Source organism: Myxocyprinus asiaticus, chromosome 37, assembly GCF_019703515.2.
Source record: "Myxocyprinus asiaticus isolate MX2 ecotype Aquarium Trade chromosome 37, UBuf_Myxa_2, whole genome shotgun sequence".
Lineage (NCBI taxonomy): Eukaryota > Metazoa > Chordata > Actinopteri > Cypriniformes > Catostomidae > Myxocyprinus > Myxocyprinus asiaticus.
This window is the reverse complement of record NC_059380.1, coordinates 26,400,754-26,426,419: the sequence shown is the minus strand read 5'-3', so window position 1 is coordinate 26,426,419 and position 25,666 is coordinate 26,400,754. Positions and strand designations below refer to the sequence as shown.

The window sequence follows — 25,666 nt, the reverse complement described above, 5'->3', positions numbered from 1 at the left end:
CGAAAAAGTAGGATTTCAAAACATTTAAAAATGGCGGACAGGACGTTTGCTGGATCATGACATAATTGGTATCATTGTTCTTGGCATGAACCACGGAATCTATCAAGACCAGTCTCATGACAGTAGGCAAAAGGAGTCAATAGCTATTAGCATATTTAGAAATAGCATTATAATTATTGACCACAAGGTGGCGCTATCCCGAAACTTTTTGAGTCCCTTCAGAGCATGGTGTCAAAGACACATACCGAGTTTCATAAGGATACGCCAAGTCATTCGTAAAATACAGCATTTTATGACTAAATTCAAAATGGCCGATGTCCAAAATAGCCAACATAGGAATTTTTCATATCGATGGAGTCGTTATACCCCACTAAATCTAATGAGACCAATTTGATGATTTTATGACAAACTGTTCAGAAGCTATAAGCAAAAATGTGCTTTTTTCATATCTCGTGGCCACTAGGTGGCACTGTTCCGAAGCTGAGCAGGCACCCTCGAGTCATGGTGCCTATGACAAACAATAAGTTTGGTATGAATATGCTGGGAGCGTTACGGAGATATAGCCTCACGTCCATTTTGGTGTGCTCTTCGTCCAATTCGTTGAAGCACCATTCGAAAATGGTGTGGTTTAACAAAATTCTGTGAATATCTTTTTGTCATGAGTGCCTCTAGATGATGCAGGCCAACTTTTGTGCAAATCAGACAAACGGCCTAGGACGAGTTCGGAAAAGTAAATTGAAAATGGTGGAAAAAGTGCAATCGAATTGTCTTGAGCCAAGGAATCAGAGGGAAAAAAAATTGTTTCTAGGACTCACGGTTCAAAAGTTATTAACCTAAACGTGAGTGCAAATTTGGGCAGTTGGTGGCGCTAGAGGGTTTGAGACCAAATTTGCTGTGGTAACAGATCAGACTGTCCTCTATCTGTGTGCCAAATTTCATAACTTTTCCACAAGCGGTTCTATGGGTTGCCATAGAATCAATAGTGGAAGAAGAATAAGAAGAAGAAAACTAACAAAAACAATAGGGGTCTTTCGCCCCTTCGGGGCTTGACCCCTAATAATAATAATTTAAAGAATGGATCTTAAAAGAGGATGCAAGTGTAAACATCCGAGTAACTGTTTCTATTAGCAGTAAAGAATGGGCAAAACATGCCTTAATTTTGGTCAAAAGGAATCATTTACTAGTTTGCAGTTCTAACAACTTGTTTAAAATGAGAGCTACTATTTAATGTAATTTTAAGTTTTTTGTTCTTTTAGAATCAAGATCTAAGCAGTGGCAACAGTATTTATTTATTTATTTGTTCAAATTGTGCAGCCCTGTAATAAAAAAAAAAAGGTTTAAAATTACAGAATAATCGTGATTAAACAATTTGACAAAATAATCGTTATTATCATGTTCACCGTTATCGTGCAGCCCTATGTGGTGCTGTAAATATATTGCTCTGTTTGTTTGAGCATCACAGCCAGCAGACATATCAATATTGGCGTGAGTTTTGGGTGGGACAGTCTGTTTTTTAGACCAATAGAAGATCGGCGCAGTGTTCAGGAAACTTTTTCAATTTGGTAAATTAGTGGTGGAGTTACTTTACCTTCAAATCCTATATACTTCCATTGCTAAGGAAGTGTTGTTGTGTTTCCTTTTAACTGTATATAAGAATCATTCAAATAACCAAACAAAGACATCAGTTTTTAACTTTTATTTTTAAAAATGAGTAAGCAGACAATTCATGTCCTGTGAATAACAAAATCTGTGGAAACAGTAGGGCTGGGCGATATGGCTTCAGAATTTATTTCTCGATATTTTTCAGCAAATTGACGATATTTGATATATATCTCGATAATTGTGTTTTTGATCTGAAATAGCATAAAAGTTTTTTTGTTTTTTTTTTATCAGAGGAACCATCTTTTAAACTAAACAGCCATTGTAGCCATGTAGAATTAATATTTCAAAGGCATTAAATAAAAATCTATTTAAAAATTATGACAGCATGTTTCCCACAGTTTTTCAATAAATGAACACAAGGGAAAGTAAAATGTAATCATTTTCATTGATTTGCACATTTATACTTATATTTAAAGGTGCAGTATGTAACAATCTTCATTTAATATTCGCCCTTTTTTTTTGCCAATGTGTGAACGGCTTGTAACGCAGCATTAAAAAATTTGCCCTTCCCGGACTTCCTAGGTTGCTATTAAAGCCTGTAGACAGATTTTCATGCGAAGGGAGCGGGTTGCTTTTGCCGGGAAAATCCAAAGGATGTGACATTTATGCGAGCTCCCGAGAGCCTTGCCTCAGACAGTAGCTTCTCTTCCGCTATTCAACAGCGACAACAAACTGCAACACTAGGTAACGGTGTTATAGAGATGGGATCCAGCAAACGGCCGGCTCCCAGCACAACACCAACTCCTACACAAACTCCGAATAAGCCCAAAAAACATTTAACTATTGATTCCCGTCTGGCTAAGCAGGAACGTGATCGTGGTTGAGCGAAAACTAGAGTGAACATCGGCAGGGCATTTGATTCCTGGAGGGACCTTCCTTTGGTTTTGGGGATCAAAACTCACCCTGAATTGGTGTTCTTCTTATTGGACAGGTAAGCTTACGTAACTGCAAAGCATGTGAAATATAGTGCTATAAGGATTGATCTGTGTTATTTTAGCTAAACTACAATAACACATGAAATGAATGCTAGACAATGTTCAAGATAATGCAAAAAGAGCTCAATTCATTAGTGTAATGTAATTTGGTTATACAGAAAATATGTACATTCTATTATTATAAAACAATAGCACACTGATATATCAAAATGACAGTTGTGATGGAATCACATCAATACTGAATTGTGTCAACATATTTATAATGTACAGGCTATTTTATAAACAGCTACTGTCATCATCCACCAAATTTAGCAAACAGCTATTGATAAAGCTGGCTAGCTAGCTAACGCCAACATAGGCTATCGTATAAATGCAGTCAATTTATCATGCAAAGAAAAGTGATTACTTCAAACTACAGTCTCGCATAGTCAGACCTATATCCACACTTTGTTTTAGCCCTGTTCCAGCACTGGAGAGTCAAATATAATATACAGTCTCAAAGTTTGTAGTAAAAAAATCATAACTGTTTAATTTTAATTATGCTACTTCATTTGTCAGCATGATGTCGGTGAATCACGTTCAGTCTCTTTGTATGTTACGTCATTGTTTTGGTCGATGCTGGCTAGCTCGTGTCCCTATGGAATGTGTGCACAAACACAAGCAACATGTAGCTGGCTGCAGTTCACTTAACGGCCACAGGTGTCATTAATAACAAGGGTTTCTGAATCTTACATACTGCACCTTTAACGTACAATCATATATGGAAGGTTAATACAAATCTTATTTACCTTAATATATTTTTACTAAAACATTTTTCTTTGTGAATGAGCAAGGTGTGCAAAAACTACTACACTAATTTTTTTGGAAACCAGATGAATATTGCATAGTAGCCTTTTAAATTATTACTGTGGAACCCAAGTTTATTATTATAATATAATACTGAATTATTATTTTCAGGATAAGATTTATTCAAGATAAATTTATATATTTCTGCCCTATTTACTTCACCCTAAACTGGGGTTTTTATTTTGACACTGCTTGCAGTCATGTTTCACCTTCACCAGGAGCTTTTATTATGAAACGGAAAGGGCAAAGTTTGTTTAACAGTCATGAGTTTCACATCTTGTGAACCGCTGTCAAACACTACTTTACTGTTCCGCGTTTGTAGATTTGTATAATAACTTAATAGCAGTTACTAATGTTTGTAATTGCACGAATGCTTGAACTGGCTGTACTTCACAATGCAGGTGAATTGCTCCAAAAACACAATCCGCACCCGTGCACACAGATCAGTGCATCTCCGGTTCATACTGAAGCGCACACAGACCATGTTTATCTGTCTTTAATCGCATCCTTTGGCAGTTAAATAATTACATATGATCATATCTAAATTTTGATGTTATTTTGATTAATCAAACAGCCCTGAAGGATCGTGAAATTAGTCTACTGATGCACTCTATGAAACTTAAAAAAAAAAAAAAAAAAAAAGGCTAATTAAAATCATCGCGATATTCACGATATTGTTGAATTTACATCGTCAGCAAATTCATCGCGATTATATCATGGGTATTCGATGTATCGCCCAGCCCTAGTAAACAGCACATATCAATTCCATCATACATCCTGAACACTGGTGAATGACATATAAAAGTCTTCAGAGAAACAAGGTTTTTTTTTTTTTGTCATCAAGAAATAGTACACAAAAACCTAAAGTAATGTAAAAAATATACATATGTCTGAAAGGTTAACTGGCCATTAAATCACACACAAGTTTACTTGCACAAACTGATGATGTCACGATGGAACAGACCAGTCCAAAGATTGCATGCATGTGCAAAGGGCTCACAGTGCATCCTGAGAATACTACACTAAACACTAAATTGTTCATAACTGTGATACTACAATCCAGATCCAGCACACTTGATGGAGGTACTTAAGGCTGTTGGATTGCTAGGGTCATTCAAACACATTTCCACTGCTTGCTCATGACTTAATGGATGTCAATGACTAGGCTATAATACCTTAAAATAGAAATTAAACCATTATACCCCTTGTCGCTTGCAAACTCTCATTGGGGATCAGATTCCTTTCATTAATTTGAATTCTTAGGCCCATTTTTACTTTGCACTGAATTAATCTTTCCACACAAAATCTCTCCTTTACTGAATCTATACCATTAATTATTTCCTCCAGAGGTGATTCTAGGGACTCTGGGGGCCCTAGGCAAAATAAAAAATAAAAAAGCAGGCCCTTTATGAGATGATTCAGGTGGATGGATCACAGTGATGCTGTACAGTCCCGGTAGGGTGTGTCAAATACAGTGGTCTGCGGCATCCTTTTGCTTATGCAAATTGCGTTCAGCAGCGATTTTTTGGTTAAGTTTTTTTGTCATTGCCTTATCTGTGTAATTTAATCAGTAAATAGGCCGCTAAACCAGTGTAGAGAGTGTGTGCAAAAATAAAATAAAAAATAAAAATACAAACTTACAGTACATTGTATGAAAAAATAGCAGCTTGGAGATTCTTATTTAGTTTTTTTATGGAGGATTTGAAACAATATCAGGGTGAGTAAATGGTGCCAGAATTTTGTCATTTGGGTGAACTATTCCTTTAAAGGCTACAAAAGAATCACAGTATAAAGATTCAGTGTTCATTAACTTAAAGAGTGTGTATGAATGACTCTTTGGACCCTTAGCCAAAATGAGAAAAAGTGATAAACTGTGTTTGGTCTGTCACCTTCAATTAAACTCAGTTTAATTGGTGTGAAATGGCCAAGTATTTGAGCCACTAAAGAAACCGTGGAGAATGGGCTTGCTACGTCATGCTCGCCCCATGAGTCAGTGCTAGCTGAAGCACAGAGAACCACAGCACATCCAACAACACTGAGCCTCACCTTTAAACACACAGTCAACATTTGGAATGGTCCTCAGTAGATCTCCTACCAATTAGAATATAACTATAATGTAATCTGCACGGGACCAAGAGTCAATGTGTAACAACATTTCACAGCACATTATTTCTTGGCATCTTTCTTTAAAAAAAAAATAGAAAGAAAGAAAAAAAGAATGACTAACGTGACAAAAAGTTACGTGATATGACAACAATTTTATCTAGATTTAGATACACTGATACAAAACAATTTTAATCATGATGTTAAATTATGATGTGTTACCTGTTTGTGCACACAAGCAAGACTACAAATGTGATCATAGTTTTCTTTCTTAAAAAATAATGGCAAACATATTTATTTCTTATTTTTTCTGTCTCTCGTGTCAGTGATGTCTGTGTCTTGGGTTTAGAAATGCGTCTCTTTCTCTGTGATGGTGGAGATTTTGCCGCCCGCCCTCATTTTGGCATTAGCGTCATTGATAGCGCAGGGACCCCTGGATCCGAGTCGACCCCTCATTCTCAGGTCAGAGCTGGGGGTGGTCAGCTTTTTGATTCTCTGAAGTCACATAAACATAATATGTAGCGTGAGTCTATTTGTAGACCATTTTAACATGCACAGATTTGCATGCAGATAATAATGAGCAAAATAACTAATATATACATTCATAACATGTACAAGGTCAAGGACAATGTACTGTAATATCAGGGCATAGATTTGGCTGGAACATCCCCCTTGGAATCTACGCACCTGAATATCATACTAGAACCTTCCACCTTTTTTAAGCCATGGACCCCTTGGTGGATGGATGGATGGAGAAGGGACCCCCTGATACATTTTGTATAAAACTGAGTTTTGGATTTTAAGTCTTGCATATAATAAATAATATGTGTCTAGCATCATATGTATATATTTACATACTTTGTCATGATGCTAACATCTGGAAAGCTACAGTATATTAAAATAATCATTATTGTACAAAGTGATGTACTTCGTACATTTTACTTTTACAATTTAAAGGATTTTAGTGTGGGAGGGACGATGAAACATTTAACAGGACTTTATAATTTCTTATAATGAGCTTTGTTGAGGTTTCCTGAATATCCCTGGAGAAAAAATAAAAAAAATATTGTAAAACCAGATACTAGATGGCTGGTCGAATGGTATTAGACTAGCTGCATGCTTTAGGATGGTATCCGAGCCGGACCAGCTAAAAGTGCCCAAAACCCCTCTAAAACCAGCCAACTGATGAACCAGCCGACCAGCTTAGACCAACTAACAAGCTTGGGCTAGTTTTACCATTTTTATATTTTTTTTCCAGCAGGGTATGTATTTTGCTTTAACTTTCACAAAAATTTGTTTGAGATCAAACAATAGCTGGCAGACCCCTGAGGGGTCACGGATCCCTTGTTGAAGGCCACTGTACTAAAACATTTCACAGTGCTTCTTTACCGCTGTGTTGCGAACCGATAATGAGTCACAGATCGGTTATAATAGGTCCGTGGACTGGAGAGAAACACAATGCTACATGAAAATAATTAAATTAGAGCTATCAATCGATTACATTTTTGATAAAATTAATGGTAACCCTTTACAGTAAGGTTCCATTTGTTAACATTAGTAAACAACATTAGGTAACATGATTTAACAATAAACAAAAATAAAGGAGAAAACGATTCCATATCTTAAATTTTTTTTTTGCTGCCAAAGGCTGTGTGACTAATCAAATGGTATTTTGGGCACAAATGCATCTTTTCCTAAGTAAAAGTTAGCCAAATTATTAAGATACCAACATGAATAGGTTATCTGACATGCCCTCATCCTCAAAAACCGTAAAGAAAATTATACAAGGTAAAAATATACTATATGCTGTACTATATATATTTAAGCAATATCACACGAGCAAGAGTGTGATATGACCCTACATCAGCAATGCTGTGATTCCGCCACAGACGCGAGGCCACAGAGGAATTTTTCCTAATTCGAGTAAAATTAGGAAAAACTGAGTACGGTCATAAAAACGCCACAGATCAGAATCTGCCATTGATAGTTCAAAACAAATGATGTGTCCAAGCCTCTCAAAAACATCACTTTAGAACTACTAGCATCATGGCTTGGGCTGTTTCTAACATGTTATTGGAGAAACAAGGATGTGTGTGTGTGTGTGAGAGAGAGAGAGAGAGAAATGGAGCGTGTGTGATCACCTGTTGATGATGCTGTAGTCTGTTAGTCAACTTTCTGAAGATAATGTAATTTTGGTGAAATTCATTCTATTTTCTCAGTGGAAAAATAGCCGTCCACGCGGGGGTATTCCTCCCTATTTTGCGGTAGCTGGTGCGCAAGAGTCATTCACTATAGAAACCGCAACCTCCTCTGCCATTTTGTCCTCTCTAATGTGGAAACTCCGGTAAGAGGTAAGCGCCTTGAGTTTGTGTAATTAATCAGTCTGTTGTGTCTCTCAGCTGTGATAAGCCCTAATGCTGAAGTTGTTAGTTTAAAATCTATTTCCTAGCTTTAGTAGTGTAGTAGTAATACAAGCGATCACGGAGTGCTGTTGAATGTAAACACCGACTGATGCTGACTTCACGTCACCTAACTGGCACATATTACACACAAAAATTGTCTTTTGCCTCCACCTGCTGGCTAAAATATGCAGTGTCACAAAATTAAATGTTTAGCTCATTTAGCTCTTAACACATATGCACTGCTCTTATACTTTAGTTTAGAACGGCACGAACACAAGCGGAGTGATACAAACAGCGAAACTTCGGAGTGTTGATGGTGTGAGAGACCAACTAACTGTATGTATATGTATATATATATATATATATATATATATATATATACACACACACACACACACACACACACACACACACACACACACACATATATACATATATATATATATATATATATATATATATATATATATATATATATATAAATGGTTATGTGTTCTGAATGTTTATAGTAGTAGGCTGGTGTAGTACACAAGCCCCATCAAACAGCTCTGTATGCTTTCTGAAGCAGAAACAATCAATAAGACGTGGCACAATGGGGTCATGTCAGGGCAGCATCCTCGTCATGCCCGCAGTGTGCCATCAATTCTTAACTACATTCGCAATATCTCTGCACTCTCGCTGTGCCAGAACAACTTTCATCTTTGGCATGTCACAGCACCTCAAGAGATATGAGTACATTTGCAGTAAATTTGGTACTTTATACCTCCCTAACAATGTGAGGGTGCTCTTGAGTGAATCAAGAACAGCAAAGAAGAGAGCAAATGGACAGACGTTTCTGTGAAAAACTCAGTGAAACAATGCTTGGTGTTGTATGGTTGCCAGGGCATTGCTATGCAGTTACTTAGCTGTTCCAGTTGTTTTTTAGCAAGTTGCTATGTGGTTGCTAGGATATTCTGGTTGGTTGCTAGGATTGCTAGGTTGTTACTAAGGTGTTTTGGGTGATTGCTACGTAGTTGCTTCCTGACCCAACTCAAAGGAGCCCAATCACATGTCTGTCATATTTTGGTCCCTGGAAAAAAATGTTTTCCAGCCTGCCAGAAAATTACACATCTGATGGCACACCTCTAGCACTAGCACACCTCTCCTAAAAAGACTGCACTATCATTCATGTCCATAGCAAACATTTTTTTTTATTATATATATATATATATATATATATATATATATATATATATATATATATATATATATATATATATATATAAAAATTATTATAGTGATTTTACCTCACAGAAAGTGCCTTTCGTTTTCCAGATCTGAAATAAGATTCCCAGAGGAATGCACACCATAGAAGACATGGCCATCATCCAACCAATCCCATAACCCCAGTCTGGATATGTGTACACATTATTATATTTCAAAGGCTTGTACTTGATTAAGAAGAACAGAAATATGCCCTGAAAAGACAGCAAGAATAAACAATCATACATTAAAAACACTAAAATGTATCTTGACTTAAGTTAGCCTACAGATAATATGAGACATTAAACTTACTGCACAGATGCCTGGAGTGAAGAACTTCCAGCACCATTTGATTAAGAAGATGGGTTTGTATCCAATCATATCCTCAATGTTCAAATAAAACCTGTCGCTACCTGAAGATTAAACAAATGACATCATATGCAGTGTGTTTTACTTTTATGCATTTTGCAGGGACTTTTATCCAAAGTGATAAACACATCCAACAACAGTGCATTCAATTAAGTATTTTATCATAATGGACCCTTTTCACAGACCTGTGATGACGTGTTTCCACCTTACTTAGCGGCGTAAATCTAGCAAACTTTTTTATACTTGCAATTTTTGTAATTATTTAATGCAAATTTATAACATTGTACTTTGTATTATATTACCCTGTAATTAGTAAAAAAAAAAAAATGCAATGCGGCTTCTAATACAGCTGCACATAGTGTGACAGAAAATTTGCCATCCTCTCTCTTCTGGCTGTTGTAATCCACCTCTCTCTATGTTTTTTTTTTTTTCTTCATTTGAAAAGTTGTGGAAATGTAATAGTGGTGGTTTTCTTTTGATGTTGGAGCAAATGGATAAGCAAAATTATATTTGCCATGGTCTCCCATTCACTCCTGTTAAACGCTATCGAGGTTTACCCTGTAATAATTTACTTCTGTGTTCCAAAACCCGGAAGTGTTAAAAGAATCCATAGTATATAGCAGCATCATCACTTAAGTTAACAAGAAATGCCATCCGCAAGCTAATTTGCTTCTGTGATGACATATTTCTGAGGGAATCAGGATACTGAATGAGAATATATATATATATATATATATATATATATATATATAACTAAAGAAACATCCATTTTTCAGGACACTGTATTTTAAAGATAATTTTGTAAATTTTTTTAAAGGGTTTAAACAATGTTTTCCATGCTTGTTTAATGAACCATAAACAATTAATGAACATGCACCTGTGGAACGGTCGTTAAGACACTAACAGCTTACAGACGGTAGGCAACTAAGGTCTGTTATAAAAACTCAGGACACTAAAGAGACCTTTCTACTGATTCTGAAAAACACCAAAAGAAAGATGCCCAGGGTCCCTACTCATCTGTGTGAACGTGCCTTGGGCATGCTGCATAGAGGCATGAGGACTGCAGATGTGGCCAGGGCAATAAATTGCAATGTCCATATTGTGAGACACCTAAGACAGCGCTACAGGGAGACAGGAAGGACAGCTGATCGTCCTCGCAGTTTCAGACCACATGTAACAACACCTGCATAGGATTGGTACATCCAAATATCAAACCTGTGGGACAGGCACAGGATGGCAACAACAACTGCCCGAGTTACACCAGGAATGCACAATCCCTCCATCAGTGCTCAGACTGTCCGCAATAGGCTGATAGGCAAAAAGGGCTTGTAGGCCTGTTGTATGGCAGGTCCTTACCAGACATCACCGGCAACAACGTCGCCTATGGGCACAAACCCACCTTCGCTGGACCAGATAGGACTGGCAAAAAGTGCTCTTCACTGACGAGTCGTGGTTTTGTCTCACCAGGGGTGATGGTTGGGCCTGTACTCTGGAGCAGGATCCATTTGGAGGTGGATGGTCCACCATGGTCTGGTCCGGTGTGTCACAGCATCATTGGACTGAGCTTGTTGTCATTGCAGGCAATCTCAACACTGTGTGTTACAGGGAAGACATCAACCTCCCTCATGTGGTACCCTTCCTGCAGGGTCATCCTGATATGACCCTCCAGCATGACAATGCCACTAGCCATACTGCTCGTTCTGTGCGTGATTTCCTGCAAGACAGGAATGTCAGTGTTCTGCCATGGCCAGCGAAGAGCCCGGATCTCAATCCTATTGAGCACGTCTGAGACCTGTTGGATCAGAGGGTGAGGGCTAGGGCCATTCCCCCCAGAAATGTCTGGGAACTTGCAAGTGCCTTGGTGGAAGAGTGGGGTAACATCTCACAGCAAGAACTGGCAAATCTGGTGCAGTCCATGAGGAGGAGATGCACTTCAGTACTTAATGCAGCTGGTGGCCACACCAGATACTGACTGTTACTTTTGATTTTGACCCCCCCTTTGTTCAGGGACACATTATTCCATTTCTGTTAGTCACATGTGTGTGAAACTTGTTCAGTTTATGTCGTAGTTGTTGAATATTTTTATTACTATTACAATTTGAAAAAAAAATTAAACTACTTCAAAGAGTTCTCATCCAAACATCCTCCACATGCAGCAATGACAGCTTTGAATAAATGAATGACCAGAACATTTATAGAGCACTTTTCTGACACTACACTCAAATACAGTGAGCAGGGGAATCTCTTCAGCCACCACCAGTGTGCAGCATCCAACTGGACAATGCAACAGCAGCCATAGTGCACCAGTATAGAGCCAATGTATGGGGATTATTAGGAGGCCATGATTGATAAGGGCCAATGGGGGGAATTTAGCCAGGACACTGGGGTTACACCCTACTTTTTACAAGAAGTGCCCAGGGATTTTTAATGACCACAGAGAGTCAAGACCTCGGTTTAACATCTCATCCGAAGGATGGTGCCTTTTTACAGTATAGTGCCCCGTCACTGTACTGGGGCATTGGGACCCACACAGACCACCAAGTGAGCACCCCCTGTTGGCCTCCCTAATACCTCTTCCAGCAGCAACCTTTGTTTTCCCAGGAGGTCTCCCATCCGGGTACTGACCAGACTCAACCCTGCTTAGCTTCAGTGGGCAACCAGTCTTAAGCTACAGGATGATATGGCTGCTCACGCACCTTACAGTCTAGCTGATCCCACAAAAGGTAAATGGGTTTAAGATCCATAACACTCTTTTCCAATTATCTGTTGTCCAATGTCTGTGTTTCTTTGCCCACTCTTACCTTTTCTTTTTGTTTTTCTGTTTCAAAAGTGGCTTTTTTCTTTGCAATTCTTTCCATAAGGCCTGCACCCCTGAGACTTCTCTTTACTGTTGTACATGAAACTGGTGTTGAGAGGGTATAATTCAATGAAGATGTCAGCTGAGGACATGTGAGGCGTCTATTTCTCAAATTAGAGACTCTGATGTACTTATCCTCTTGTTTAGTTGTACATATCGCCTTCCACATCTCTTTCTGTCCTTGTTTGAGCCAGTTGTCCTTTGTCTTTGAAGACTGTAGTGTACACCTTTGTATGAAATCTTCAGTTTTTTTTTTTTTTTTTTTTTGGCAATTTCAAGCATTGTATAGCCTCATTTCTCAAAACAATGATTGACTGATGAGTTTCTAGAGAAAGCTGTTTCTTTTTTGCCATTTTTGACCTAATATTGATCTTACGTAATGCCAGTCTATTGCATACTGTGGCAATTCAAAAACAAACACAAAGACAACGTTAAGCTTCATTTAAAGAACCAAATAGCTTTCAACTGTGTTTAATATAATGGCAAGTTATTTTCTAGTACCAAATTAGCAATTTATGATTACATGATTACTCAAGGATAAGGTGTTGGAGTGATGGCTGCTGGAAATGGGGCCTGTCTAGATTTGATCAAAAATGACTTTTTTCAAATAGTGATGGTGCTGTTTTTTACATCAGGTATGTCCTGACCAGTGTTGTAGTACTAGAGATCAGTCTTTTTTGAAGGTCTCGGTCTCGTCTCAGAATCGACTGCATTTTTACTCGGTCTTGTCTTGGTCTCAGACAAAGACGACTCGGGATATTATTTCAAGACCAGTCAAGACCACAACTGCTGGGATATCACTAAATTGTGCATTGTCTGATTTATTTGTTAACATCATTACTGTGATTGGATGTAAAACTTCCTGCTTCAAATGCAAGCAATAATTTTGACTCATTTGTAACTGAAATTTTTGTTACTGTTAACAGCTGTCACCCCTCCCCACCACCCTTCACACGCACTCCAAGAAAGTGAATGCGGGAGACAGAAGAAACTGTGGCTGTCTGAAAGATGTCAGCCAAATCTTGTGTAATACAATTTGGCTACTTAAACCAGTGTTTCCCAGTAACTGTGCCCACCACTAGTGTGCCGTGAAAGATTGTCAGGTGTGCCATGAAAAATTATCAAATTCCTCAAAATAAATAAATACAGTTTTTTTCCGGTATATTAGTGAAGGCATAGAGACGGTAGAAGAGTTTTAGAGTTGCCAATTCAGTATTTTCCATTAGGCCTACAAAGTATTTTATGCAACCAGTTTAAATATTTTGTCCATGATAACATTATTGTTCTAACAAACTCTAGTCCGCTGTCAAACGCAACTCCTCACATGCCCACAAAATGATGCTTCACTATCACACTTGTAGTAAAAACATTCAGTCAGTGAACTGAATGAATGAATAGAATACAACAGGTGTATTGTTTTACTCACAGACTAACAGCTGTTTATTTGTGCACAGCATAGATTTACAGATGTTATGAACAGATGTGGCTTAATTGTCGTGTTTCTCTCATGAAACATAAAAAGAATATGAAAACTGTTACATACGATTACTAAAAGCAAATTCTCCTGTTTTAAACAAGTCTAAAAATACAGTGATACGATGAGTAGATTCTGAGGTACTGTACACTTCATGAAGTGCATTTGAAATCTGAAACAGTGAATGGAGGCTGGGCAGCTGCTCCAGGGTCCTAATGCCTGCCAGATCCAACCTGTGTCACTGCGACTTATGTGTTTTTTTCTCTCTCTATCAACAACGCGATTTTGACCCGGTGCGACTTATAGACAGGTTCAACTTCATTTCTGGAAAATACAGTAAGTAAATAAATAAATAATAAAAGAAATTATTTGCTGTGCTGTTGCAAGAATTAATTTGCAAGAACAAATCTACAAATTGGAAAAGACAGAAATGGGTTGGTTTTTCATTATCCAATTAGCGCTCTTGGCATCTGTGGCCTCGTTATACAGCGTACCTATGTTACCTGCATTTTTTGCATAGCCGAATTTCAAACATTACAAGTTCATGCTACTAAGTCAGACAGAAAACATGGACAAGTCCTTGAAAAGGAAAACTATCAACAATGGTTATGTGGGATAGTGGTGTGCCATGGCAGAAAAAATGTTGGGAAACACTGACCTAAACCACAAAGAGTTCATCTGCAAAAAACCGTCCAAAAGAAAACACACAGCAATATGTAAATTCTGCAATGCAATGCTTACTGAGACGGCTGGGACCATGTCAAACTTTTATCGGCACTTAGAAAGGAAGCATAAAGAAAGGTAAGCTAAGTGTAAGTGATGCTAGCAACGCTAGCTAGCTAATGTTAGCAATCTGCCTCTTGCTGCATTCCATTCAACTTGGAAAGTCAGATTTTCCAACTTCCTACTGGGAAAAGTGCAATGGAACGCCACTTGAAGTCATAATTACAACTTGGAAAGTTATGCAGAAATTTTAAACTCTGATTTTGCCGAGATGCAGGTGTGTGACGTCACACAACCTTGTCGGCACCCATGAAGATTGTGATGGAAATGTTTTATGTAATGGCCTCAGAATTGGTCAAAAGGGTATTTTAACATGGAATGTGCAGAAAAGAGCAGACTAAGGATGCTCAGGTCAAAGACAATGTATACATCACATGATCAAAGAATCTAGTCTTACCGAAAAGTGCTTAACACAGTAGAACTAACAGTCATATGATTTGCTTAGATCATTACAAACCAATCACCAGAACATTATAACCAATTACAGTGAAGAAGTCTTGAGTGACAGTGATTTTTACTCAAAAATATTGTATATCTTACAATAAATGTACATGTATCTTTCTGTTCAGAGAGACTCTCTTGGTTGTTGTGACCAGTGAGCTCCCGGCCGTGAATAAAACTTCATTCCTGCAAAGAGCAACTTGGGAGTCGTGTCTGGTATATGCTGCACAGCTGCAGAATAGAAGTACTAAAGATTCTACGCTCAGAGGACCACAGTAGGGACAGTGATAGTGTTGGAAGATTATAGACCTACACTCGGGGTGAGGCTGTTATACTCAGAGTTAGTATTAATGATCCTGTATCGGACCAGCGTACACCTGAGAAGGGCGGGGTGAGTGTATAGATGCTAAAGACCTGGTGCTCATGTATAATTTGAGGTAGTGATAGTAGCTTCTTGACGGGACGCCGTCACCATACTTCAGGAGGGGAATTACCTCGAAGTATTGGATTGTATTGTAAGTATTCATGAAGGGAATTACCTCGAGATACTGTAATATATTATTTTAATATATTATATTGACAACTGGAAGTTGTTTGGATTGTCCATGGTGAAGAAGTGAGATTAGTAGGTTGTATTCGTATTGAGAATTTCCACGACAGTTTTGGTGAGCCAGCCAGGAGGCCTGAGGATTCATCGGCGGGGAGGGGAAGCTTTTGACTTCTTCCTCTTTTTGTGATTGATTTAAGCACAAGAGGAAACATTTTCCTCACATATCAAATTGAGCAAAACCCACCAGAGGAGGGACAGATCCTTGTACGGCCTCAAAGAACATGTAAGGTAAGACAGACTACAACCTTCTCTTCGTTTGAATGAAAATAATATTATTTTTTTTTTTATATTATATCAAAAACTGAGATCTCAGAATTAAAATGGTTAAGAATTAAAATTCAGAATTTAAATAGAGTAAGGGAAATATCCCGTATCCTAAGAACATATTAACTGAATAATAGAGTTTATATATTGATATTGTTTATATATTGATGTATCACTGAGTATGAATATTGTATTAAATTTCTGAAGTTGGGTGAGCAAGGAAAAAAAAAAGAGAGAAAGGAAAAGGGAAAACAGTAAAACGAAATAAGATTGATTGTAAATAATAATAATAATAATAATATCTGAAATATTGTAATATTACACTCTGTAGAAACCATATTCTTACTCAAACATGAATTAGGAAAATTGTAGAAATACATTGAGGCACTGAAATGTAGTAATATCACTATCGCTACTGTTTTTCTGCATCTTACAAAGAAGAATTTGCTTGCTTTCACACTCATTCTAAAAAATAAAAAATAATTTATATATATATATATATATATATATATATATATATATATATATATATATATATACAATATTGTGAGTATCTTTTTCTGCATCTTGCAAACTCTCACACTCTGTGTTTCTATCTTTCTTCCTTTCTGCAAAGAAGAATTGCTTATATAGAATGGGGAATTGCTTTGGTAAACCAGATGCGGTCCTTGAATTAAGAGGACCCTTGAAAACAATGGCAAAAAAGTGGAATTTGAGTAATGAACAAATTAAACAGATACAATGGTGGTCAAAATTGACAAAGGGGTATTTTGACTTATGCGGTTCTCTAAGTGTTTCAATTCTAGAAGAAACCAGAAAGCAGTTGGAGCAGTTGCCTTCAAAGAAGCAGAAGCGGGTTGACTGGATGCTGTTCAACAAGTGGGAAAGAGAGGCAGAGCAGCAGGCAGAACAACAAAAACAACGAAAAAACCTGCCAACAGAACCTGCAGCCCTTAACGCTGTGCAAACCACAAAGCAGAAACAGGAAGAGGAAGATATGGCATGCGCAAGCCATTGCCCTCCTCCCTACAGACTTTTGACTGATCAAACGGCCCAGGCTGCTGCAGCTGAGGAAGTGAAATTCCCTTCTGCCCCAAACCAGGATGAGGGAAACATTGAACCTGATGACAGTGACACAGAGACAGATGAGCCATTGGCATTGCTGCAGGAGGAGGTAAACAAATTGTTTCAAAATGCAAGAAAAAAATTCAAAGAAACGTTCGCCTTATCCCTTCCTTTCAGACAAAAAGGAGTCACAGTCAGGGACCCTGAGGAGAAATATAACAACAAGATCTAAGACCAGTCTGGGGAGTCAAGAAGCTCTCAACACGCTGATGCTTCAGTTTCCTGGAGAAGGAGGGCTCATATGGGTGGAACTGTCATACGTGGAATGCCACAGTGCCTTCGTTCGGTAGCGGCCGCTGTTGAAGCTGTTTTAGCGTGCTCAGATTTGGTGGCATTCCACCCTTTAACTGTGTTTGTTCCACAGGCAGTGCACGCTCTGCTGATGCAGTCATGAACGGCTCATTTAACTGCTGCCCATTCGCTGCACAGGCAGAACATCTTGCTGACAATGTCCAATGTCACATTGAAACGGTGCACCATACTAAATCCATCCACACTGCTACCTACTGAGGATGATGGTGATCCTCATGATTGTACGGAAGCCATAGACATTGTGGTAAAACCGCGTCCCGACTTAAGCAACACACCCTTGCAAAACCCTGAATTGGTTTTCTATGTTGATGGATCGTGTCTCTGAAATCCAGATACAGGTCAACTGTCAACTGCATATGCTGTTTGTTCCCAGTTCGATATGGTAGAAACTGCATGTTTGCCAAAACACCATTCCACACAAGCTGCTGAACTTGTAGCTCTTTCCCGAGCGTGTAAATTAGCACAGATACGCTCGTAACGATCTACACTAATTCACGCTATGCATTTGGCATCTGCCATGATCATGGGGCAATTTGGAAAAATCGAGGTTTCCTTACTGCAAATGGGAAACCTATAGCGCATTCAAAATTGATTGACAAGTTGCTCAAAAACCTACAACTTCCATCGGAAATTGCAATCTGTAAATGCGCTGCACATGTAAAGAGCAACGATGACGTTTCAAGAGGTAATGATTTCACTGACAGAACAGCAAAGAATGCTGCACTTACACATCAACCGCCAATCGCATTAACTACATTCACATCTCCGGCGCCCAATAATGTTCAGCTCCCACCAATGTTGATCGAAATTCAAAATATGGCTACCGATCAGGAGAGAAAATGTTGGTCAGAGGGGGTAGCAAAATGTGAAGATGGGGTATGGAAAGATGCAAAAACAAAAAAGGCCTTTCCTGCCAAAACAATTGTATCCACATTTCGCAAAGTGGTCTCAAAGGCAGACCACACCTCAAAATTGCCAATGAGTGATCTAATTGGAACTCCCTGGGAGGCCCCAGGATTTACAGTTGTGGCAGAGAAATTCTGCACAGCGAATAACGTGGGGAGATGAAGTAATCCACAAACTTGCTCCGCCCACCCCACACCAGAACTTCCTTTTCAGCATATCATGATGGATTTCATTGAGTTGACACCATACCAAGGTTATAAGTATTGTCTTGTAATTGTTGACATGTTTCCAAAGTGGGTTGAGTGTTTCCCAAGTAGAAAAGCGGATGCTACGGCTGTAGCAAAAGCTCTAATAAGAGAAGTTATCCCAAGGTGGGGGAGTACCAGAAAGATTGTCCAGTGATAATGGGACACATTTTGTAAATAAAGTAATCACAAAATTGGCAAACGGATTGAGAATAAATTTGAAAACTCACTGTGCTTATCACCCACAAAGTGGAGGCGCAGTTGAAAGGGCAAATCAGATTGTGAAAACCAAATTGTGTAAAATTTTGGCAGAAACAGGTATGACATGGGTTCAAGCCCTTCCAATAGTCTTGATGGCCATGAGAGCCCGGAAAGGGACCAGAACAGCCCTCAGCCCACATGAAATTCTTACAGGTTAGCCTATGCGAGTGGGAATTGAGCCTCCTCCCCAGGAGGGCCTTGCGGCGGTCGATGAACAATTGAGAAAGTATATGATGTCTTTAACTAAAGCTATCAAATCTATCCACTCGCAGGTGAAAGCTGCTTTGCTGGTTCCAGGTGACGAACCCCAACTTTCCTACGAGCCAGGACAGTGGATCTGGGTCAGAGACTTCCGGAGGAAGGCGTGGCACTGTCCAAGGTGGTTGGGGCCATATGAGATCATCCTGACAACCAACACTGCCATCAAGGTTTCCGAGCATGATACCTGACGATACGTGTTGCACTGCAAACCTCACCAACCTGACGGCATGTAAATGGAGCCGAGGAACTACACCTGCTGAAAAGAGATAGAAACCTCTTGGAGGATGGAGCTATTGAGATGTCTGTGGGGCTGGTCGGACGAGCATGGGGTCTGGGATCGACTGTGGGCCAGCAAAGGGTTCAAATTGAGTGTGATAATCATAATATCTATCCTATTGCAATTCTGATAGCTATGCTGATTTACTTCCAATCAACTAGAATCTAGACTAAAAGAGAAATTCCTAAAGGTAGAATGATGAACAGGAAAAATACAAGGGTCCAAAGGATAATTTGGATTGGATTTCTGATTTTTTTCATGATACTTTTGGTAATTTTCTGGGACCAATAATCAAGTTTTTTATGCCTATTTTACTTTTTGTGATTCTATGTACTGCTAAATGTATTCATGCACTAATGAAAAAGTTAATTCAAGAAGTGTTAGGAGAGCAGGAAGTTGGAGAAAAATGTCTTCGATACTTGGAGAGCAGAGAGAACTGAAGAAGTAGTCAGAGGGTTTTAGAAATTGTAAGTAGGGGAAGAGCAGGTAATTTATCCATGTTATGAGATAATGCAACCACAATTGAGAATGTGATTGTGTAAAACCAATCAGAGGGGGGAATGTGATGGAAATGTTTTATGTAATGGCTTCAGAATTGGTCAAAAGGGTATTTTAACATGGAATGTGCAGAAAAGTGCAGACTAAGGATGCTCAGGTCAAAGACCATGTATACATCACATGATCAAAGAATCTAGTCTTACCGAAAAGTGCTTAACACAGTAGAACTAACAGTCATATGATTTGCTTAGATCATTACAAACCAATCACTAGAACAGTATAACCAATTACAGTGAAGAAGAATTGAGTGACATTGATTTTTAATCAACTGTAAGATATAAATGTGCATGTATCTTTCTGTTCAGAGAGACTCTCTTGGTTGTTGTGACCAGTGAGCTCCTGGCTGTGAATAAAACTTAATTCCTGCAAAGAGCAACTTGGGAGTCGTGTCTGGTATATGCTGCACAGCTGCAGAATAGAAGTACTACATATTCTATGCTCAGAGGACCACAGTAGGGACAGTGATAGTGTTGGTAGACTATAGACCTGCATTCGGGGTGAGGCTGTAATACTCAGAGTTAGTATTAATGATCCTGTATCGGACCAGCGTACACCTGAGAAGGGCGGTGAGAGTGTATAGATGCTAAAGACCTGGTGCTCACGTGTGGTTTGAGGTAGTGATAGTAGCTTCTTGAAGGGACGCCGTCACTATACTTCGGGAAGGGAATTACCTCGAAGTATTGGATTGTATTGTAAGTATTCAGGAAGGGAATTACCTTGAGATACTGTAGTATATTATTTTATTATATTATATTGATAACTGGAAGTTGTTTGAATTGTCCGTGGTGAAGAAGCCAGATTAGTAGGTTGTATTCGTATTGAGAATTTCCACGACAAGATATACAAAATAAGTGATAAACATTCACTCTTATTAAATAATATTGATAAATTAGTCAAAGTTCCTACATTACATGATATTAAAGCTTGTTTAACAAACGTTAGCAGAGTAGCAGGTGTTCAAACATGGTAAATTATACTCGTACATCTGTAGCACAAATGCTAGCGTTGCAGATTGTTTATGAATTGAGTTTCTATGAGACATCTCTGATGACAGTCAAACGCCTGCTAAGCTAACAGGAGCATAGCAGATTTGTTTCCTTTAATGACATCTTCAGAGCATGTGGCATTGGAGTGCCTTTAGTCAGAGATCGCCGATATCAAGTGGAATATCACACATCCGATTTGAATGGAACGTAGCATCTGTACCTAAACTCATCTTCACTCCTAACCCAAAGAGATTTAGCGAGTATTAACTATACATATTAGCTACCTATGTATTTACTATGTATTTATTTGCTAGTTTCAGTTGCTTGCCAGCAATTTGCCACCTAGCTAGTTGCACAAGCTACATAATTTAGTTAACATATATTGAGGGATGTAGATAATGCAGTGTTAATTTTGTGAGAGATTGAGGGGACAGGGCATTGTTCCCAAGTTATGTTTTTGCTTGTGATAAACAATGACGAGACAGGCCACATAAAGCTATGTAGCTAATGTATATAAAAGTTACGTTACATCTATGTTAGCTAATGTCAGCTCCGATATAAATGCTACACACCACGGTAATGCTCCCTCACTTGGGTGAGAGAGCTAGAGATGTGACAGCAGAGAGTGAAGACCGAGTAATGCATTATGCCTCCACTTATATGAAAAATGTACATTTTAAATAGGCTGCTTTGCTTATGTCTGGCATTCTTTGTTCTATTTTCTAAATTTAGCAATGTGGATAGCAAATTGCACACATTTATACAAGGCTTGTTGTTGGTTCAAAAACAACATGAAACTTACTATATTGTTTAAGAAAAGACAGAGAAAAACGAAGACTTAAGTACTGAATAATTGTTTGATATATTCTGCACTTAATGATGGTTTCTAGGGGAAGAGTCATCCAGAAAACCTGATGCAATGCTTGCACAAAAAATTTATTGTTTTAGGTGGATGGTAAAATTGGAAAAGGAGTGTTGAATAAAGATGGTTAAGATGATTTCTGCTCCTTAGTGTTTGTTTGTATTTGTTTGCTCATAGAAAACAAAGGAAAATTCACACACATAAAATTCACCTCTGCAATGCCTTTTGATTATTTTATCAAGACATTTCTCATGGAACACACACATATATATGGCAATAAAAGAGTTGAATGAAGAAGAATCTTCATTTGTTTTCTGTGTGTTTTTATGGGAATGTGGATCTTTCAGATCACTTTGAGGAGTGCCTATGGTTTGCATGTTCCACATTTTATCGTAAGTGTGTCATGCAGTGTGGAACTTGCACTGGTCTGATCTTGGTCTTGACTCAGTCTCACTCTGCCTTGGTCTTGGTCTTGACTTGGTCTCAACCCCTCAAAGTCTTGGTCTTGTCTCGGTCTCGATACACTCTGGTCTTGTTCTTGACTTGGTCTCTGTGGTCTTGACTACAACACTGGCCCTGACTATACTTTGTGATAAGTTGAATGCCACTTTGGTGAATTAAAGTACCAATTTCCTTCTGAAACAGCAAAATCTGTACATTATTCCAAATTTCTGGCCACCAGTGTGTTTATATATATATATATATATATATATATATATATATATATATATATATATATATATATAAACACAATACAAATCCTTAAAGTACACTTAAATCGTTGTACACCTGCTTGTGAACATAAATGAACTCTCTGACTCTTGCCAGCAGGTGGCACGACAGCTACAGATATATGATAACACTGTGACCAGCCTCAACATTTACATTAATATTTAAATAGAAAAAACATATGTCTGTAAATTAGAGATTATAATAAAGATTATATTAGATTCAACATTAAATAAGACTGCCTCATTTGTGCTATGACATTATTCAGTTATAATTAATGCACTAAATTGTAACAAGGTTTAAAGTGGAAGAATCGATATAATTGCTAACTCAACATCTTAGAACCAAGATTTGCTTTTATATATATATATATAAAAGTGTACAAAACAGGTTCATTACTATGGAAACAAGAAGCAAAAAATTCTAAAAACTCTGTAGAAGAACTTAACAGTGATTTTAGAGATTACTTTATTTATCAGTGAGTGAAAATTAGCCAGCTGACGAAGTGTTTAGACTAAAGATATATGTCTTTAGGTAATAGAAGAAAAAAGAAAAAGAAAAAACACTTACCATAGATCCAGCCAATGCAGATGGACTCAAAGATGGCTACAAATAACAGACACATGCCACTGGCTGCATACGAGTCAAAGAGCTGGAAGACATACATGCCACCCTGACAGAGAACAAAGTTGCGCACATGTCAGAGGAGATGAAGGAAAAATATGCAAGGTGTTCAGTTGTAGATTACTGAGTTAAAAAGCACAGAATGTCTCAACATACAGTGCATCCGGAAAGTATTCACAGCGCTTCACTTTTTCCACATTTTGTTATGTTACAGCCTTATTCCAAAATTGTTTAAATTCATTATTTTCCTCAAAATTCTACAAACAATACCCCATAATGACAACGTGAAAGAAGTTTGTTTGAAATCTTTGCAAATTTATTAAAAATAAAAAACGAAAAATATCACACACTTCCACTAGGGTGTTGTAGATGAATGAAAGGGCGTTACTATGTGGTTGCAAGAGTGTTCTGGGCTGTTTATAGTGCATGTCTATGTGGATTCTAGGGTGTTCTGGATGTTTGCCATATGATGCTTACTTTCTAAAGTAAAAAAATAAATACAAATAAAATACACGTATATGAAATTTTGGTCTCTAGCTCGGGTTCATCCTACTTAAAATAATAACATGCTGTGTGCCTCTCCTATACTGTATCTCACAACTTTTGCTGACATTGATGAATGCTGAAATTTTCAGAAGGGAAAATGCCAAAGCGAGCGGCTGCACATATTTAAAAGCATTTTTCCTGCCTAGTAACAGAGAATTTCTGACATTCCACACAAGAGAGCCTCCATTCCACAGTCGGATTGTTTTATTCATGAAACACACAGTGGAAATGTTCACTTGACTGCACTTTACAGAAAATTCTTCCTCCTGTCTCAGGCCTATTTTTACCCAAGGTCCAGCCATTAAACAGAACAGGAAGCCTCAGTGACTTGCCAGGTAGTGACAGCAATATGCCAAGACACTGCAGTCTACACTGTATGCTGGTGCCTCGGATATTAAAGGTAAAATCCACTACACATCATGTTTTTTTTGTTTTTTTTTTTTTATGTTTTTTTTATTTATTTTTTTATTACATAATATTAAAAAAAAAAAAGGTTTTAGACAGTTTCAGACATATGGCTTGCTTATCAAATTGTTTCATGCTTATTTTATCAGATTACTTATTGTGCCAGCATGTGGTTCAGAAAAACACGAGTATGTCCAGATCTGGAGAAGATGGCATATGTTTCCAACAGAAGGTTGTGTTCTATTTAATAAAACATTTTCGATCCTGGATGCTGAACGGTCAATACAGTATTACTACAGCATTCTGCTATGTCAAAGATTATACTGTATCTTCTAGCAGAGAGTTAGAATAATTAATAGTTCACCCAAAAATGAAAATGATATCATAATTTACTCATACTCATGTGGTTCCAAACACAAATGACTTTCCTTTTTATGCTTTAAATAAATAAATAAATAAGCTTTTATTGAAATCGCGGGCCATTTTTCCAATACACAGTGCCTTATTTAAAAGCTTTAAAAAGTACTCAAAAGTATCATAAAAGTAATCAATGCGACTCCTGCATACTTCAAGTCTTCTGAAGGCATTCAATAGATTTTTTGTGAGAAACAACCCAAAATTTTAGTTATTTGTCAAAGAAAATCTTGACCTTATGTTGTGTGTTCATGAGCATTGACAGAAGCTCATTCACGGTGATATGCATGTTCAAGCAAGAACTTGCATTGATTTTTGTGCTAAACAACAAGTTCTCGTGTGAACACGCAAGCTCTCAGCGCTTATGAACATGCAACAGACGACAAGATTTGCACTGAAAAATATATGAAATATCTTAAATAAAACATAACTTTTAGGTTGTTTCTTATTAAAACTTGTTGTATGCCTTCAGAAGACTTGGAACATGATGCATGCGTCGCATAGACTAATTTTATTAAACTTTTGGGTCCTATTTTAAGCTTTTTTTTAACATTTTATTCAAAAGAAGGCTAATGATATCCATTGAAACATATCTGTTTGTTCTCCACATAAAAATTAAATTCAAACGGGGTTGGAACGATATTTCGGTGAGTAAAAAAAATCTCATTTTGGTGAAGTATTCTTAATGAATTTGCTTACGTAATAAAATCGAGGACACAAAATGTCATAAAAAAGTAATTTTATTGTGCAGCAATATACTTATAAAAAGTGACTTGAGGCTGTGCTATATTGTGAAGAGAGTAAATATATTCCACATTGCATTGTGCCTAACAATGCCCTTTAGCACTAACAATATTCACAATATAGCACAGCCTATTGTCCCTTATTGCTTAAATGAATCATCACTGAGAAACATGTATCAAGTTTTTGGGACAATACTAATGCCGATGTAAAGACGATGTTACATTCCAGAGAACAATGATTAGTACATGGGGAAATTACTTTACCTCTGTCAACATTATAAGACCCAGGAAGAACGAGGCCACAGACATGCCAAGAATGAGAAGCTCTCTCCGGTAGCCCACACGGAAGGTCTTCGGATACATGTCCACAATTGCAGTCACAAGACTCTCCACACACACAAACTAGATAGACAGGAAAGTAACG

The 25,666-nt window shown here is 37.9% G+C and overlaps 1 protein-coding gene across 1 annotated transcript in view; it reads right to left on the bottom strand.

Moving 5' to 3' along the window:
* Positions 1 to 1,681: 1,681 nt before the first annotated feature.
* LOC127428203 (sodium- and chloride-dependent GABA transporter 3-like) overlaps positions 1,682 to 25,666 on the bottom strand; it is an 80,845-nt gene continuing 56,860 nt past the window's right edge. Inside the window, exons 11-15 of the mRNA XM_051676386.1 lie at positions 25,507 to 25,644; positions 23,081 to 23,183; positions 9,503 to 9,603; positions 9,235 to 9,405; positions 1,682 to 6,041 (exon numbers count right to left, since the gene is read on the bottom strand). Of these exons, the coding sequence (XP_051532346.1) occupies positions 5,892 to 6,041; positions 9,235 to 9,405; positions 9,503 to 9,603; positions 23,081 to 23,183; positions 25,507 to 25,644 (663 nt within the window). The 3' untranslated portion in view covers positions 1,682 to 5,891. The remainder of the gene's footprint in view (positions 6,042 to 9,234; positions 9,406 to 9,502; positions 9,604 to 23,080; positions 23,184 to 25,506; positions 25,645 to 25,666) is intronic.